The 18,214-nt window shown below is 38.9% G+C and overlaps 1 protein-coding gene across 1 annotated transcript in view; it reads right to left on the bottom strand.

The window, feature by feature from the left end:
• Positions 1–18,214, bottom strand: part of LOC131978138 (glypican-5-like) — a 69,337-nt gene that overhangs the window by 45,219 nt on the left and 5,904 nt on the right. Inside the window, exons 3-7 of the mRNA XM_059341660.1 lie at positions 14,198–14,745; positions 10,937–11,119; positions 8,864–9,045; positions 8,596–8,655; positions 7,919–8,041 (exon numbers count right to left, since the gene is read on the bottom strand). Of these exons, the coding sequence (XP_059197643.1) occupies positions 7,919–8,041; positions 8,596–8,655; positions 8,864–9,045; positions 10,937–11,119; positions 14,198–14,745 (1,096 nt within the window). The remainder of the gene's footprint in view (positions 1–7,918; positions 8,042–8,595; positions 8,656–8,863; positions 9,046–10,936; positions 11,120–14,197; positions 14,746–18,214) is intronic.

Here is an 18,214-nt window from a genome sequence, read left to right as displayed (position 1 = left end):
ACCACTGAGATTTTCTATTTGCCTTATATTCTGAAATGCTTGACAAGCGTGCAATAGGCAGCACTGAACCAACCACTGATGGAAATATTGTGAAAGATTCTAATATCTGAGTATTATCACATTTCTGTCTATCATTTGTGCATCACTGGTCCTGCAACAAACACTGTGTACATATGAGCTGGAGCAGTTTATTTGTTAGTGGGTGGGCCATTTATAGTTTTTTTTAAAGTCCTTTGATCGAAACATGCTCCAGCGGAAGTTATTCACACTGCAGAAAAAAAGCCTTTAAGTCTGGCTCAAGCTGAAATAAGCTGGCTAACTCACTATATTCTGAGACAGAGCATATCTCATGGATCTCTTTTGTAATGCTACATAAACAGAAGGTACATTTCAAACACTATCACCAAGGAAACGGCTTACACTGATTGCAAAGATGCACCAGTGAACAGCAAAAGATCAAAACAGTGTACCCTGCGAATCCCTACAAGTAAATGTAAATGATTAGAAAAATGAATTGTGCTTTTACTGTATGCATATATGGGTTGAGACATTATGGTTGATAAAAACAGGATATGATGTTACATGTACTGACATGCCCACAACAAAGCGACTGAGCTACTATGTAATAATAACAGGATATTGGGCTACATGTAAATGTATTACCACATGTGATAAAAGGTTCAGCACCCCCCCTAACTGCTTTATAAAATTCAAGGCAATAAAAAGAACAGAATATCAGAGGAAAGAGGTGGAAAAAATGTCAGGAAAAGAGGAGGTCGTGGAGGGAGGATGAAAAAAAGCTCAATTAAAAACCACAGACTGGGCCCCAGGGGGAAATCCCAAGATTCCTCAGACTCCAGCAAAGAGTTTAGGGATCAGTGTCAACACTACATATCCAATGAATCTGCTATACACCCAAGACTAGCAACACCTCGCAAATGTTGTGGCATATTTATGTTTTCCTTTACATTTATTAATGATATAAATGTGTCTTCATTTCAGGCAATTGATTTGACCTTCATTTATACAAGGTTGCCTGAGCATACTTGTCTTTTTACCACAACACCCTGTTTACAGTTACACTAACAAATTAACTAATTGATATAAATAGACAGAATAAAATAACATAATTAGTTAAAGCATGTCACACAGATATGAGGTCATTATCATGTATGGCTTTGAAGCTACTGGAGGTGTTTAAAGTGTTTAGGTTTTTTTAACTGATTGTTTCATAAGACCAGTACAGCAACAAAAAAACTGTTCCAGAGCGTTAAAGGAAACATACGAGATGGCAATTTTCCAACAAGACATTTGTAGGTAAGTAATCAGCAAGGGTTATTGTGTCTCTCTGTAAAGGAAAACCAACCGACCTAATCATGAAAAATGTTGTGTTGGGTATTGCAATTATCTCGAGTAATTAATCCAAGAGCTTAATGGGAAACAGAGTCTAAGGACCTAAAGGTGGAGGCAGCAGCATTTCTATAGATTACTTCCCCATAATCAGGAACTGAGAGCAAAACAACTTCAACATTACAACCCTACAGATCAGAGGGAAGTTTCTGTTCAGATTACCAGGCGTTTGATGTAGATTACAACATTTTATATATGATATTTAAATGTGCATTTGTCATTGTGACAAGATAACAAGGTTTTGATATTTTGTGATACTAAAACCAGTCACAATGGAGATGTGCAAATTTACATAATAAAAAGTTCTGTGCAAAAATTCTAGGCAGGTGTGGAAAAATGCTGTAAAATAAGAATGCTTTCCAAAAATAGAAATATTAATAGTTTATTTTTTATCAATTAACAAATTAAATCAGTAGTGTGCCCACCCTTTGCCTTCAAACCAGCATCAATTCGTTTAGGCATTTTTTTCAAACCTGCCTAAGACTTTTGCACAGTACTGGATATCTGTAGACATTGAGTACATTATACATGAGGTTGTATTTGCATTAAGAATAATGGGCATATTGCAGTTAATTCAAGATGAGTTGTAGTTTCTCTGTAGCTACTTGAGCAGAATAAGCAACAATGTATAATAGGGTATCGTCTGCATAAAAATGTATTTAACAATCAAACATGTCAGAAAAGCCATTCACATGACTAGTGAACCAGCCTGTTCTCCCGTCAAAACGTGAATATAGATTGTGTGTACAGGCTGTCAAAAAATGAGCTACATCTCTATATTTCACTGGCCGCCATCTTGCTGACGTAGTAGCGACTGCCAAACGAAGTTTAAACCGGTGGATTTCCCCGATCAGTTGGAGGTGGACTTTTACCCAGGAGAGCAGGGTGGAGACCCGTGTGAAAACAAAAGTAAACCATTTTTTACTTAAGTTACGTTGTTTTTATGTGAGTACGTAAGTTACGTGAATCATGTTGAACGTAACTTACATTTTTTACGGAATTTGTGGCACTTCACTTACGGCATTTACATATATTTATTTACTGTTTAAACTGTCTTTTATAACGCCTTACCAGAAGTTTTTTGCCCAAACCTAGGTTAGTGGTTTTACAAAATAAATCGAGAAAAACTGCTGCCTTTTTTACAACCGCGGACCATATGTGCCGTGAATCGGTCACAGCGATACGTACCTTCTTGCCGTAATTTGTGATACTGACACACAACCTCTTCTGCCGTTTATGTTGGAGAACTTGTTGGGTGAACAGCATGGAGTTAAACGGACAGGATTCCGAACTGACTGTCCCTACCCCTGCACACTGACGTCCATGTCATAACGAGGTCTGAAACTATAATATAGCCATTAATTATGACTCATAAAGAGCACAATTTTTTTATTTATTCAACAGTATTAAATTTGTTAGATAATCATAATGAATAGATCATTACACGTACTACAATATATAAGGTGGGGCTAGAATTGACTCTAAAAACAGACTGAAAGGAAGTGCTCCAAGAGGAATGCCTTCAGCTGTTATTGATTAGCATTTCCAGGATGACAGGTAGGACAACAATATTTATTATGGTCACTGCAATCTCCACCACAATTGCAGATGGACTACACGAGCCAATTTTCATGAGTATGAGTATGCAAGATGTAATGGAAAGATCAATTATTAATGGGCTATGCATTGTAATGATTGGTGCAATAGAAGGAAGAAGCAGGATCCAAGCTGATTCACCCTTGAGCTATCTAAGATCGAGAGTTTAGCAGTAAAAAGCTGAAAAGGGCACAGAGACATGGAGCTGGCTGCAAGTATTTGTTATTTGCAGGATGAGACATTCTTTAAACACTCTGCCAGCAGCAACTAAACATCTGTTGAAAGCTGAACAGATCCCATTGTTACTTAATGCTTAACACCATCAAATTTACTGAGGCCTGAGGTGGAGAGGTGCTGGCTTTATTTGTTTTAACTTGTCTGCCTTTCAGTATTGTTCTTTTTCCTTTTTCATCAATTTACTTGCTTTTGTAATGAACAAATAAAGCTACAGAAGATACTTTCTTTTCAATTACCTGTCATTACCATCTGGCAAGTGTGCAAATCTTCTGTCATGTCAGTAATAAATTACACTTTGTGTATTGTGCTTTATATTCAAGTGGAGAGGAAGGTATCAACAGCATCTGCACATCGAAAGCATTTTACCACGTCCAATACCTGCTTTCCTGCTGAATGTATTGGAAACTGTCAGTCTTGTGAATGAGCTATCGGCCAGAATGAAGACTGTCAGGATTCTCTGTCTGTTTGACGAGATGATAATATTGCAGAAAGTGTGCTGCAGACGACATGGAGAGTGACGCTTAATAAGATCTGGAGAACGACAGACATAAATCACCAGCACGGTAATGACAAAGCTGCTCTGCTGTTGCCCTCGGTTACTGCAGGGTTGTTAACGGCAACGTTTAAAGCAAGTGTGGCATGCACTGGAACACACACACACACACACACACACACACACATGCACATGCACAGCCACACAAGCACAGTGAACATGAAATTACCTTAGATAGTGATCTGATCTGAGGGAGGTGTGTAATTATAAAGAGTCACAACCTCAATTGTAAATCTAGCTGCATTCCTGTGGATTCATTTACATAGCTCTCGCTGTCTCTCTCTCTCTCTCTCTCTCTCTCTCACACACACACACACACACACACACACACACACACAATAGCACAGTATACTGACACCTGAGGCTTTAACTACACCTCTTGTCTCTTGTACAAGTGATATGCTGTGGTTTGGATAGGTTTAGAAAAATTGCACTCAGTCTCACTTTCTCTATCTTTACCCCGTCCAGACAATTCTTTCTCTGTCTTTCAACAGCATTTACCTAATTCCTGAAAGCACACATGGCTTATGTAAAAATCACTTTTAATGCTTTAAAAACACCCAAAATACATTAAAACATCGGGTGTGGCAGGTCTTCAGAGGTGGAAGCAGAGTTAATGGCTTGTTATTTAACATGGTAATAAGATGCTACCATCTTCTGGAGAAAATCAGCTATTACAGCTCTAACTGGCCTCAGTTTAAAGTCAAGTTTACGTAAATAGCTGAAAAAAACATATTTAAAATGATAACTGTAATGATTATTCCTGCACAATTGTGCAATACTAGTTCATTCTAATACAGATTTATACTATCTTGTTCAGAGGCCAGTCAATCAAGAGTCCAGGGACATAATCAACACCCCCACTATTTTCCCCCTTGCTTGATTTAAATCAGAGACCTAAATGGCAGCTGGGAATTAACAACATATGGGAGCTGGGACATTAAAAGAGTAAGGAGGTCACTACTCCGTATATCTGCACCTTTAAATGTCACTGTATGCAACAAATTTCTTATTATGTGGACCAGATATATTGAGTTTTTAGCAATTATTTTTTTAGATCTTTTGTGTTTATAATATGACGGAAAGCACACACGGGGTGAAGATGGTTATGTTGAATGGTGTGTGGTGTAGTGTATTGTGGATTGTATTTGCAGTGTGTTGTATATGGTCTAATGCCTGTCACTGATATCCTTTTGACTTTGCATCATGTGTACCAATGTGGGATTATTTCTGTAAAGGAACTAGTTCAGATAAATAAGAGCACTGCACCTGCCACATGGTGTCATTCTATTGGTTATTCTATTACCAGTTTTAACTGAATGTGTATATCATAATGACCTGCTGTCATCTCACTCTGTGCTCTGTTCTGTGTGTACTTCAATGCCCCATCTGTGTTGGTGGATATGATGGACTGGCCAGGAGAGATTGGATGACAGTCTGCTGCCAATTGTGTCCTGCCATCACCACAGTTTATATACGACCTAAAGCCTTCAGTCTGGGTTGGCAGCAGATAGCATTGTTTACTCGCGGGTTTCCCACTTGTTCAAGCTGTTCAAGGTTACTCACTGCTACTTGTCCTCTTAGTCTTTGACTTAAAAGTTGTTGAATATTGTAATTATTGTAAGCAGATTGTAACTATTTTCTAGAGCTTTGTCCTGCTTGTTTTGAAATGTAAGAGGTATTTTAGTTCTTTTTTTTGTCTCATCTTAATTGTATCATGTAAGATGATATTCAAGTTCAACTATGGTATTCTTTACTACACAGGAGCCTAGCTATCTCTACCATCATGCTAACAGGTATCTGTAAAAGAGAGGGCTAATAATCTGCTCTTCCCTCCTTTATCATGCACTCTCAGACTTTCTCATCATTCTGTGTGTTTTTGCCGCCTTTCTCACCAACACACACACTCACCAACACAGACATTTGTAAGTGAAGTGGGTCAGAGGGTGGAGGAGATGAATGGAGGTCTGAATAGAAGGATGGAGAGATGAATGGATGGCTGAATTAATGAATGAACGGGTGGATGGATAGATGCAAGAGAGAAGAAGATGTAAAGAGGTCAGAGAGGCACAGACTGGCTGAACTCCAACACAGGCAGAGTGTAACGTCTCTTCTGTTCCTCTAAATAAAACCCCAAAACGCACATCATGGAGAGAGAAGTAATATTTTACTTACAATGTTGTTTATGTGGAGAAACCTCACCTTACTAACCTACATACAGAATAACATGAAAAGTAGGAAATCCTGGTCCTGGCTGAATGAAAATAGGGGGGAAATTAAAATTGTATCTATGCAATACAAAATGTTTAAAACACAACAACATACATTAAAACAGTTTTGCTTACGGTGTTAAATGCAGGCTTTCACCAAACTTTTCCTGCTACATATGATCAGAGATGTTTAATGCTTTAATGCTAGAAGAAAGATGAGTCTAAGAGCAGCTACTTTATTAGGAATTAGCATTGCACTGATGATAGTTTATCATTTTCGGTTTTATCAGTTGAATCATTTATTATCTTAAATTGTATTTCAATTATATCTAAATTGATTTTTTTGTGTTTGTATATTTATTATTATGTTTTTTAACATAAATTTCATAAAAATATACTGATCTTATTGCTCCTCGTGGCATTTGAAAAATTCCAAGGGTGCATTGTCACATTTTATAGTGCATATCACAAAATGTATTACTCTAATGAATGTTTTTTTTATACTTCCAAATAGTGTCTGTTGAGATGACGGTCCAGCTCTATTTCGCTTAAAATATCACCAGAGGCAAAAAATGTCAGAACCATTAAATACGAGGCATAGCCTTCACTGAAGCACTGATAGTGTTATAGTAAAATGTGTGTGTGTGTGTGTGTGTTTGTTTGTTTGTCTAGAATGTCCTTGCAAGGCTACATGGCCTGTTTCATATGGTTGATAGGCCATTAATCGAAAACCTCCATCACAGCAACTGAGCAACTGATGGTTTGTGTGTGTGTGTGTGTGTGTGTGTGTGTGTGTGTGCGCCACGGGCAGTGAGTTGTCAGATGAGCGCAAATATCTTAAATGTGTATTGCAGGGTGCGTATGATATGAGTGTATGAATGTGTGTGTTACAGTGCGTCTGTGTGCGCGCCTGTGAATGTGTGTGTTTGTTGGTGTGCGCGTGTATGTGTGCCCATTTGTCTTGTTACCAGTTTAAGCTGCCAATGTAATCACCATGAGAAAGACTCTGGAAACGAACTCTCTAACCTTCACAACCCTGTCAGCCCCTCCACCCTGGCAACTATTAGGACACACACACACACATACACACACGCACACATTCTCATATGCAGCACTTTTGTCCACTTTTTTAAAAATAAAAAATAATTCTGACAAATCATTGCCGCAATCATGGGTGATTACCCGACTAAAGAACTGGAAGTTAATGTAAAAAGTTCTGTTTAAGAAAAATGTAGAAAATACAAACCAACAACTGAGGATTTCACTTTGATATCAGGCTTATCTTAAGTAACAAACACATGATTTACACCAGAAAGTGCAGTTGACTGGACATAAAATCCATCTGGCACTTAACATCTGTCTCACACATGCACTGGGCTGTTACTTAACATCAAATCGTGACTGGAAGCTACAGCACATTGAGACAAATATACTCCCTACTGTACATCATGTTTTCACTACAGGGTAGAACTCAACTAAATTTTGGTACTTTTTTATTTTCCACTGCAGCTAGTACCTGCTGTGACATGCTCTTCAACCTGTCTGAATCCTTCATCAGCAACCAAACAAAGAAAACATCTGCATTTTGGCAAATGTGCTGCGAAGTGTACGGTGTAGTTTTGCAGGCTGCCAATTTCTTTAAATTTGGATGATTTTAAAATCTGAGTGAATTGCAATATTGCAGTTGGAATTAACAATAGCTCAGCTTTCTTAAAAAAATGGTTTTAAGCAGGATATATCAGACTAGTGATAATTCTCTCTGACCAATCAGTGGTCTGCAGTGTTTTAACTCCACTAATATCATCTCAGCTAGATTGAAACCTTGGCTGAGATGGTGCTATAAAGAGTACCAGGTACTCTCTATATTTGTTTGGTAGGCCTGTCCTGGGATACATTATTTATTTTTATTTACCTCTCTACGACATCTTGGCCACTCCAGCATGTGTGCTGTTCAACCTCCATCTCACTTTCGCAAAGCATCTCTGGCAGCTCTGAGAAGAACCACTGGTACCGCTGGATAGAGCCCTCAAACTCCCTGAAAGAGAGAGACAGTTGTGCATGGTTGACTGCTTGGGTTGTTGCTAGTAAAAGCAATGTACCATATGCTTTTATTTGTTCCAATTTAGACTTGTCATGTTCAATTCCCTCTGAAATCAATTCTGATAGACTCTGGTAAGTTACTAAAGGCAGCAAGGGGGAGGAAAACAAGCTCACAGCACTTTTGATAATGACTGCATTATGAAAATCTGATATGAAGGTTTTCATTTAATGAGCTGGCTGGTTTCGGGTTTTATTTATTATTCAAAGTCCCACCTTAAGGGAATAGCAATGACACTTCAAATAATGAAGAGATTGTATTACTGAAATGCCACTGATGATACAGACAATTAAAGGTTGGCTGACAACAGCTATGTTTCAATTTATTGGCACAATGTATCACTGTATCATTCTAACAGAGAATGGAGAAAATGTATGACTGTATCATTCTAACAGAAAATCGAGAAAATGACTATTAACATAATGACTAATAATTATTGAAAATGTTCATTTGATAATAATTCAAAGTGCAACTGATGGAGACGAATTTACCTTGACAGTTTTTTCAGGCTGCGACTCTTGTCTCCTCTGGAGCTCTTAAGAAGGAATGACCTGGTGGGATACATAAGCACACAGAAGGACAGAAAAGAAATGTTTGAATTGATTTTCTTCTGCTAGGATTGAAGGTCAAATGTAAAAAGAACCTCTACTCTGTCTCTTTCCACATTTAATTCATCTTCTGTGGCTTTAACTTAACTTGCCCCAGATGGTTTGACCTCTGACAAGAACTCATACATTTCATCAGATGTATGTAACTCACCTCCGGGATTGCGGCTGCAGACGCTGATGAGCAGCCGGACCGACTGAGGCAGGCGATGTCACATTTGACCTCTCTGAGGTTACTGATGTAGAAGGGCTCACAGAGGTTGTAATGTGTGAGGTAGTGGGATTTGTACTTGGCATCATGGGACCAGCTGCCTGGGGTCCACACACCTTCTCTACCTGAGGAAGAGTGGTAGATATAGATAGAGCATCTCACATCAACACCGTCAATCATGTCATAAATGTGTTCTTTTTAAGCTTCATCATATGCTATTTATTTTACATAAAAAGTCAGGTGATTGGATGTACTATTTGTCTATCACAGGCTAATTCAACCAATCAGTTCAACAAACTATAGGACTATAGGAGCAAAAACATCTTTTCCATTGAGAAAAGCCTCAACTGCCGTTCTTTGCTTGTCTTTTAATTTAAAAACCTGCCAACTCGTTTATCTATAAAGTTACATACATTGCATACATGGGCAATATATATATATATATATATATATATATATATATATATATATATATATTGCCCAATATATATATATATATATATATATATATATACAGTACTATGCAAAAGCCTGTTTTGGTAACGGACACTTTTATTTTGAAAGGACGAAAAGAGACTTGATCCTGTCAATCGTAACACTAACTCAAGTGAGGAGTTCAATGTTTTATGTTTTAGTCCCTGAAGAGGTATGAGGTTAGTTTTCACAGTAATCTTGCATATTTAAGTGTGTTTTGTGTTTAAATAAGTTTGGATCAAATTAAACCTAGTAATTCATGCTAGCAAGGTTTGATACAGTAAGCTAGTTTTGCTCAAATGAATACTCTTGTATTTCTGTGTGTTTTATGATTGTTATTGCAGCTTTAATTTGCAAACTGAAGCTTTATCCAACTTAATTCTCAGCTCATTGACTTATTCACGTTCAGTGAGTACTGATACGCAGTCATAGATCAAATTAAAATTAAAAAATATACAGATCGATTAAAAATCCCATGCGATCGACCATATTCTTAACGGCCATTAATCGATCATTGATTATTTATTCCCATCCCTACTTTTAATGAAGAAATACTCTCCAGTTCTGATTTAACTGGTACTAACTGGTAAATAACATATATACATTTTATGTTTTCATGATAGCTAAACATTCCTGTGTAATTCCTGGAAACTGGAAAGTTCCTACTGGGGTACAAGTAGCCCTTGTTGCAAAGTTTGGAGAAAAAAAAACATGATGCATGATAGGGGCCGGTAAAATCTGTCTTAAAATTTCTATTGCAATCATCTATCAATTTCACATGCTGCACATACACACTGTTAAAGGGTTAGGAGGTTCGCCTTTGATGATGTGCAATGATTGCGAAGCTCGAATGTTCAATTAAGTGGTATTTTCGTATTAGCCACAATTAGCAGTGTAATTATGCCTGTGTATGTTTGTTTACCTCTCAGGAATCTACTCTACTAAGTCCACAGTGTTCTCTCAAAGTTGGATGGCTACTCTATTTCCTCCTCCAACAGTGTGTGCATGCATGCATGTGTTTGTGTGTCGTCTGTTTGTCCAGAGATTAGCCACAGAAACTTTCTCATCACTCAGAACCAAGCTGCATTCTGGGTATTGGTTGTCCCGCCAACCACAGTCTTTGTCTGGCGCTGGATCTGTATTCACACTCACATACACACTCACACACACACACACACACAGACTGAGGGGAACCCCAGATTCTCTGAAGAATGAGGCTGTTTTTAGCCCATCTAGGTACAAGGCTTTTGTGAGGAGATCCAACTGCCAGGCTGAAAGAAAACCCACGGCCTTCCTCACTCTGTGTCCAAAATTCAAATGACTTTATTATTGGGACATGTGAGTATGGATAGTTTAGCAATCTGTTACTGATTCCTTTTAAATGATTGTTTTTTTTACAGGGGCATGTTTTAGAGGCATAAATACTTTTGTTTTAAACCCTTTTCACTAGACTGCCATCAATATCTAAAAATCAAAAAGTATATTCCATGGAAGAACTGAGTATTACATCTTTCCCTCCATCCCAGCATCCCCTCAACTTACTGTGGCTGTAATGCGTGGCCCGTGGAGCTGAGCGTGCAGTATGGCATCATTCACATGGTTTCGGATCGCTAACAGAGCTAACTCCATGCTGTTGTGGTTGCTACTGGTTGCTAAAGTAGCAGCTAACCGCTGGAGCAAGACCACCAAACTCCCCCAGGGGGCGCCAAGCTCTGATACACCCACCTAGAAAAGAGAGGATGGACAGGAAAAGAGGAGAAATAGGAGTAGTTAAAGACAGGAGGGAAAAGGGGGGTGAAGAAGGGACAAATGGGAAAATGTTTTAAATGTTTCTTAACCCTCCTGTTGTGTTCATTTCTCAGGAACAGCAAAAATGTTTGTGGGTCAATTTGATCCAGGGCATGTTTAATTATCCAAGAGTGTCAGAAATTTAGTGCAATGGTGTTCTTTACCTCTCACAGATCATGGTTCAATGAGGTTCAATGATTCATTTCTCATTAAAAAATGCAGGCAAATTTTTTTCCATGTACATTGGAAAGACCTACATATAAAATACAATGGTTTTACATGATATTGATATGTGAAATGAACCATTTCCATATTATATGTTGATTACACTTATTAAGCCAAGCAGAATAACTTTCATCTCTAATATTTTTTTTTTCGATTTTGAAACTTTAAAATGGGTCAATTTGACCCGAAACAAAACGGGTTAAAAGGTGGCTTACAGTTGTAGTATATCATACTTTAAAGTCAGTCTAGCAGTGATAAATTGATTGTGACACTTTGCTATAATTCGAAAAACAAAATTAACGGTTGGAAATGAGCCAATGATCGAGATGACAAGATGGTCAAGACTGCATCTCCCATACACTAAGTTGCCTTCTGTCACAGAGGCTGTTCCTACTTGTCCCTCTGCCTCTTCTTGACTTTGCTGTGTGGGTTTTTCTTCTTTCCCTTGAAGAGGATAAACATGATGGGAGTTGTTTTACCACCATGCTTTCTTTGCTTCCAAGAAACTCTCAAGTGGGATGAACAGTGCCATCTTCTAAGTCTCTCTATTGTGGGTGCTGTTAAAGCTGTCCAAAACATTTCGAAGCAGCCCAGTAAGATGCACAGAAGATACTGCCAGTTCTTTTGGCAATGCTCTTATTTGTCAGTCTAAAACTTTGGAATGAATTATTGATGATAAAATGCTGTGAATGAGTGATTCAGAAATGTAAGAGATGGAGGAGAAAAGCACTAATTAACTTTTTTTTACTTGCCTCTCCAGAGGCAAAAGGAGACAAATAATCGGAGACCTCCCATGAATCTAAAACATTATGCACACATATGATCTGGAAAGAATAGCATTAGTTGTACTGGCCACCAAATTGTAAATCTAATTTAGAACAACAAATTATTTAAAGGCATTACTGATGTGATATATCTTTATATCTCTATGTAATATAATATTTTTGTTTGACAGGATGTTTAAGGGCAAGTTAATTTGACTCAGTTAATGCTATACACTTGTTTGTTTTTTTTAAGCGCATACTGTAACTCAGAGCCATGGGAACAAGACAAATCTTCCGAGCTCTTTACTATTTGCATTGGCAGATGTGTCTTATCCCCTTACAATTCAGACAGATTTCCAACTGGAGAGCTGGAGGGGCCAATCACATTTGATTTTCTGATATGATGTCCAGCGCACCCGGCCGACGAAACTCAGATTAAATGGTAATGGTAAATGGTAAATGGACCTGCACTTACCGGTATATATCGCTTTTCAAGTTGCTTTACGACCACTCAAAGCGATTTACGCTACAGACTGCGCTCATTCACCCATTCACACACACATTCATACTGGTGGCCAAGGCTAGCCTAAATGGTGCCACCTGCCACCATTGGGAATTCATTCACACACCGATGAACGCAGCATCGGGAGCAATTTGGGGTTCAGTATCTTGCTCAAGGACACTACGACATGTAGGCTGCCATGGTCAGGGGTCGAACCACCAATCCTCCGATCAGTAGGCTAGGCAGTGTTGATCAAATTAAAATCAAGATTTTGTTACTGTGTTGTTCATATTCCACCTCAAATTTTTCCAGAAACACAGTTTTGCGTACTGTTGTAACTGTTGTTTGAGACTAGGTTGGCCTTTTTTTTCTGCTTGAAAGCGGCCCAAGCATGGTATGTGCATGTGTTGCCCAGCACTACATTGCAGGTTTCGTTGCTCTGATTGGTTGCAGATCTATGCAGAGGTATTTTGGTATTTGCCAATTGATAATAGCCTACCCCTTGGAAATAGAAAGCAGATGAAATTATGTTTTTTTGTAGGCGGACCTGCAAGTTAGCATCGCCATGTTGTCTATTGAGAATTTGCCAATGGGATTTTTGCATTGGAGTTGAGATCATTGCAGAAAATCAGCTCTGTGGCAAACACACGTTTCTGATGCTTACACATTTTGATCAGCAGGATAATCTTCACACATGAATACCGCTTTTATTAAGTTTGAAGCATTAATGCAGCTGACGAATGTAACGTTATGCTATTGCGAACTACACCACGGTCGCATGATTTCAACGTCACTACCGTTATGCTTCAGATGATCTCTGACAAGCTCAGCAGTTTTGACAAGCTATCAAAACCGTAGCCTAACAAATTGTTTACTAACCTAATCTACAATCTACAAGAGTTTGCAAGAGCACTGAAAAACAATACAATAGGCTGTAAGACGTACTAGTTCACGTCCATGTCCGCTGTGATTTAGCCACTTGTTAGCAACCGCCTTTTTATGGACACGTAAAAAGTTCGTATTTAATGACGTACACCAAAACACGAACATCTCTTAAGCTTGTGCTAACCACAGACCTTATTTCAGTCATCTAACCAAAAACTCATTCAAAATCCTCATTGAGTTTAGCAGAAAAGACCCCAGAGCGCTAAAATGCTAACTTACTTCCTTGTTTAAGAACTCCTTGTGGTGGTGCCCTATTAAAAATGAAAGAGGTTCCAGACTAATACACATTTGCGAGTAAGTCTGGCGATGCCCGGCTACAAATTGTAATTTTATATTTGTGTACGGATAAAATAAACAAGGTATAAACTGAGATGTGTTGGTATACGTGTATTTTGAACTTTGGACAGAGCCAGGATAACTGTTTCTCGCTGCTTTCAGTCTTTATGCTAAGCTAAGCTAATTGCCTCTTGCCACTAGCTTCATACTTAATGCACATACATGATCTTTTTTTAGCAACTTTCTAATCTAGCACATTAAAACATATAAACCCTTACAAACACTTAATGCACAAACACTTACCAGACATCCTCTCATAATGTTGACACACAGCCCGGTACAGGGCCTTATCAAAGTCATCCCTCTGCAGTGGGAGCAGTATTGCATTCTCACTAAGCCTCGGCCACACTCTCTGGATAACGTCGCCTTCTCAGTCGCATTCACAACCTCTCCGGCAAGTCTCAGCAGTCGGCTCAGTGCTCGGCCCGCCCCGAGCGCACTGGACAAGCTGCTGACCAGGAGGCGAGGATGAGGTCCGAATGGGCTGACATCCTGCCGCGTCATCCGCAGGCAGTCGTTGGGAGCGTTGGAAGGGGAGGAATAGGACGTGGATGACATGTGGCCGATCCCAGGGTTGAGAAGGCGGCGGTAGACTAACGGGAAAAGATCATTGTAGAAGCGACGCACAGTGTTATCTAATGAGGAATTAGAGTCTCCAGAAAGGTGGCGTTTGATGTCGCTAAACAGCTGGAACACAAGGGGGCGACAGTCCAACGCCAGAGCAGAGTAGGCGCTGTCGAACAGCGTGCTCGTCAGGTTAGATGTGAAGGACACGAGCGACTCAAAGGTCTCTGAAACAAGAGAGAAGACAAAGGTATATTCTGTTATACAGTACACACTAGTGACAAACATTTTTGATAATAATTATGTATATAACAAGAACATAATATTCACAAGATAATTAACCCTCTATGGCATGGTGTTTCCCTCAGGCAATAAACCACTATTTTGGCCCACAAACCGCCCATTTAAAGTTTAAAAAGGTAAAACATCAATTTAAAAGTCTGATGATAAGTCTGTGACCAATAAAATTTGAGGTGGGCGTAGGTTTGACCTTTCGTCTTTGGTAGGAACAGTCCTTTTTGGGACCATTGCCGGCTTGGACACACTTTTTTAAATAATTTTGTTTAAAACCTTGTTTAAATAATATCTGTGATGTCCATGAATATGTGAAGAACCATATTTGATAAAGACACTTTTTGTCTTATTTTATATCGTAAAATGATAGTTTTTCATTTGTTGCCTTAAACTCAAATTCAAAATTCAAAATTACTTTTTTTATCCCCGAGGGGAAATTCCATTAGTCTGTTAGCTCTTGAAGAATTAGACAGCCTGAAGGCTGTAGGAGCCAAGGATCTTTTGAATCCCTCCATCCTGCAACGGAGAGAGAGGAGCTGTCCACTGCTGTTTTTTTGATCCATAAAGGTTTTGTGTAGCAACATTGCGCAGTTAGACCACTTTTGGCACAGCAAAGTTTGCCAGCTGTCGACCTTCTTGACAATCGAGTGACCCCTATTGGGTGATGTGCAATTTAAACCAACATATTACAAGGACGGCCGACTTGGGGCCCTTGTGGACCCCGAGAATAAACTACTGTAAGAAACAGACACCATGGCAAAATGCTAAGTTCTTTCTTCTCAAAACATATTAGTTTAAAAAAAAAGGAAATCTATCTCCTAGGCAGCTGTGCCTGTCTCCTTCAAAATGACTTACAGAGAGTCCCTGTAAGCCCTGGTAATGTATGAAACTTTAAATTAGAACCCAGGTTAGAACCCTGTAATTGTCATGAAGATTAATGTGCCAATTTTTATGTTGATTAATTTATTAATTGTTAGTCTATACAGTGTCAGCTGAATCTCTTCCATTTCTTCAATATCAGTTGTTTTATCACTGTAAATCATTTACACAACAATAAATGTCAAATGTTTTAGGATAATTTTATTGCCATTTAAGGTAAACATGTTATGCTGCCATGTATATTTGATCAAATCCTTTTCTTTGTTAATTTGTAATGTCATGAATGATGCAAATATATACATTGTATTGTGTAGTTGAGTGTCTATACAAAATTGTTCCACTTTCAAAATGAGAGCACAACTCACACAGATACATGTCACTTACACTTGTAAGATGTGACATTTCCATATCTGTGCATATGTTATTTTTCCTTGTTGTACAGTGTGTGCCTCACTGACCTTGGACTGACTTTATCCTACTGCATGTGAGCCAAAATAGCACACAACTTAATTCATCCCTGAGCTCGTTTTCACTACCCTGTTATCTATAGTCAGGTGATAATGAGAGGCCAGATCTCAGGATCTACTGTGTTTCCGTGTCCGACAGGCTCTAATAAAGTGGACAACACTTTTAACAGAGGCTGCATGCCCGTGGTGTGTGACAGTGTGTGTGACTATGTTTGAAACTCGCGAAGTAAAAGGGTGATGTCAATCTACTGGCATCCTGACACACACATAGAGACACACACACACTAACCAGGAGAAAGAGTGAGAGGGAAGTGTATTTATCCGTGACTTTCACTAAGTTCGTCAGTCAATGTACCTGTTTGTGTGTGTGTGTGTGTGTGTGTGTGTGTGTGTTCTTGTCTTAACCACTTTGTATTACACTATCACAGCTGCAGACATATCGCAGAAATTTACAAAATAAAAAAAACAATTCTTTACATTCATTTTCACTCAAATAGATTGAATTATGATGTAGTGACATTGATGGTGATCGGGGGATGAGGCGGTAGAGCAGTACTGAGTGAAAACGTCTCACTTTTATGTGTTTGCATGCCCATGTCCTGGCAATATAGCAACACAAATACAGACGGCATCGAGTGACACAGCAAAGACTATTCTGGGGTCATGTGATTAGCTCTTTACCCTCTGTGATTGGATGACAGCTGCGACGTGGTCGAGAGGGCACGAGGGTCTTACAGTGCCAGGAGAAACACACGCAAGCATGCAGACTCATATTCACACACACACACACACACACACACACACACACACGCACACACACACACACACACACACACACACACACACACACACACACACACACACTAAAGTAATCCTCAGGGAGTAAATAGAGCCTGACTACAACCGCTCTGGGCATGTCTCAGTTTCTAGTGGGTTTTAATCACTGTGCTCTGGAGAGGGGGTCCTTTGAGATTCAGCTCAGCTGTTGGAGAACACTGCTGTGGGGCAAAATTAATTTCATTTGTTAAAGGGTTGGTTCACCCAAAATACAAAAAAAAGGATATGGAGTCATGGAAAAAATTATTAGACCACCCTTGTTTTCTTCAATTTATGGTTCATTTTAATAATAATAATTTACTAATAATTTTTTCAATGACTGTATATATTATATAATTTGCCACTATAATTATTTAGCTGTGGTAGATTGTTTTAATTCTCTAGGTTTTGTGACCTGCCACCTGCACTTCTGCATTGGCTTCACTTTCCAGGCCCAGATGTTACCGCTTGGGCAGAAAAAACCTACATGTACTTATAAATGTATGTTTTTCCATCCTGATACGTATACTGCAAGCTTAAAACAATTTTATCTGACTAAATAAAGGCTTTGGGCTCCACGTGGTGTAGTGGTTAGCACTCTTGCCTCACAGCAGCGGTTCAACTCCGGCCTGCGGCTCTTCTGTATGGAATTTGCATGTTCTCCCCATGTCTTAGGTTTAATTGGTGACTCTAGATTGCCCGTAGGTGTGAATGAGAGCTTGATTGTCTCTCTCTATGTGTCAGCCCTGAAATAGTCTGGTGACACTGTCCAGTGTACCCAATGTCAGCTGGGATCGGCTCCAGCCCCCCACGACCTGAGTAAGCGGTTAAGGATAATTAATTAATTAATTATTTTTTTTAAAAAGGCTTTTAACTACCTTAATTAGTTATCACTCATAAAAATGTAGGGATGAAATGATACCACTTTTTTAGGTCCAGTACCAATACAGCGACCGCAAGTATCTGCTGATATCGACACCATCTTTTTCCTAACTAAGCTGTTAAAAAAAATCTGAATCCAATTTGCTAAACCTGGCTCCCCTAAAGGAAAAAAAAAAAACATTGCCAAAATCTCAACATAACACACACATGTGACACATGCTGCTTACCGCTCTCTACGGCAGGTCCCCCGAAGTTTAGTGAAGTATCTACGTAATAGTTTAGGCTAATGGATTGAATCAGATTATACTTTTTTTTTTCTTCTGATATCCAATCTACTCACTTTGGGCAATATCGCCCT

This window comes from Centropristis striata, chromosome 9 (assembly GCF_030273125.1).
Source record: "Centropristis striata isolate RG_2023a ecotype Rhode Island chromosome 9, C.striata_1.0, whole genome shotgun sequence".
Taxonomy (NCBI): domain Eukaryota; kingdom Metazoa; phylum Chordata; class Actinopteri; order Perciformes; family Serranidae; genus Centropristis; species Centropristis striata.
Note: the sequence above shows the minus strand (reverse complement) of the source record. Positions and strands in the feature narration are given on the sequence as shown.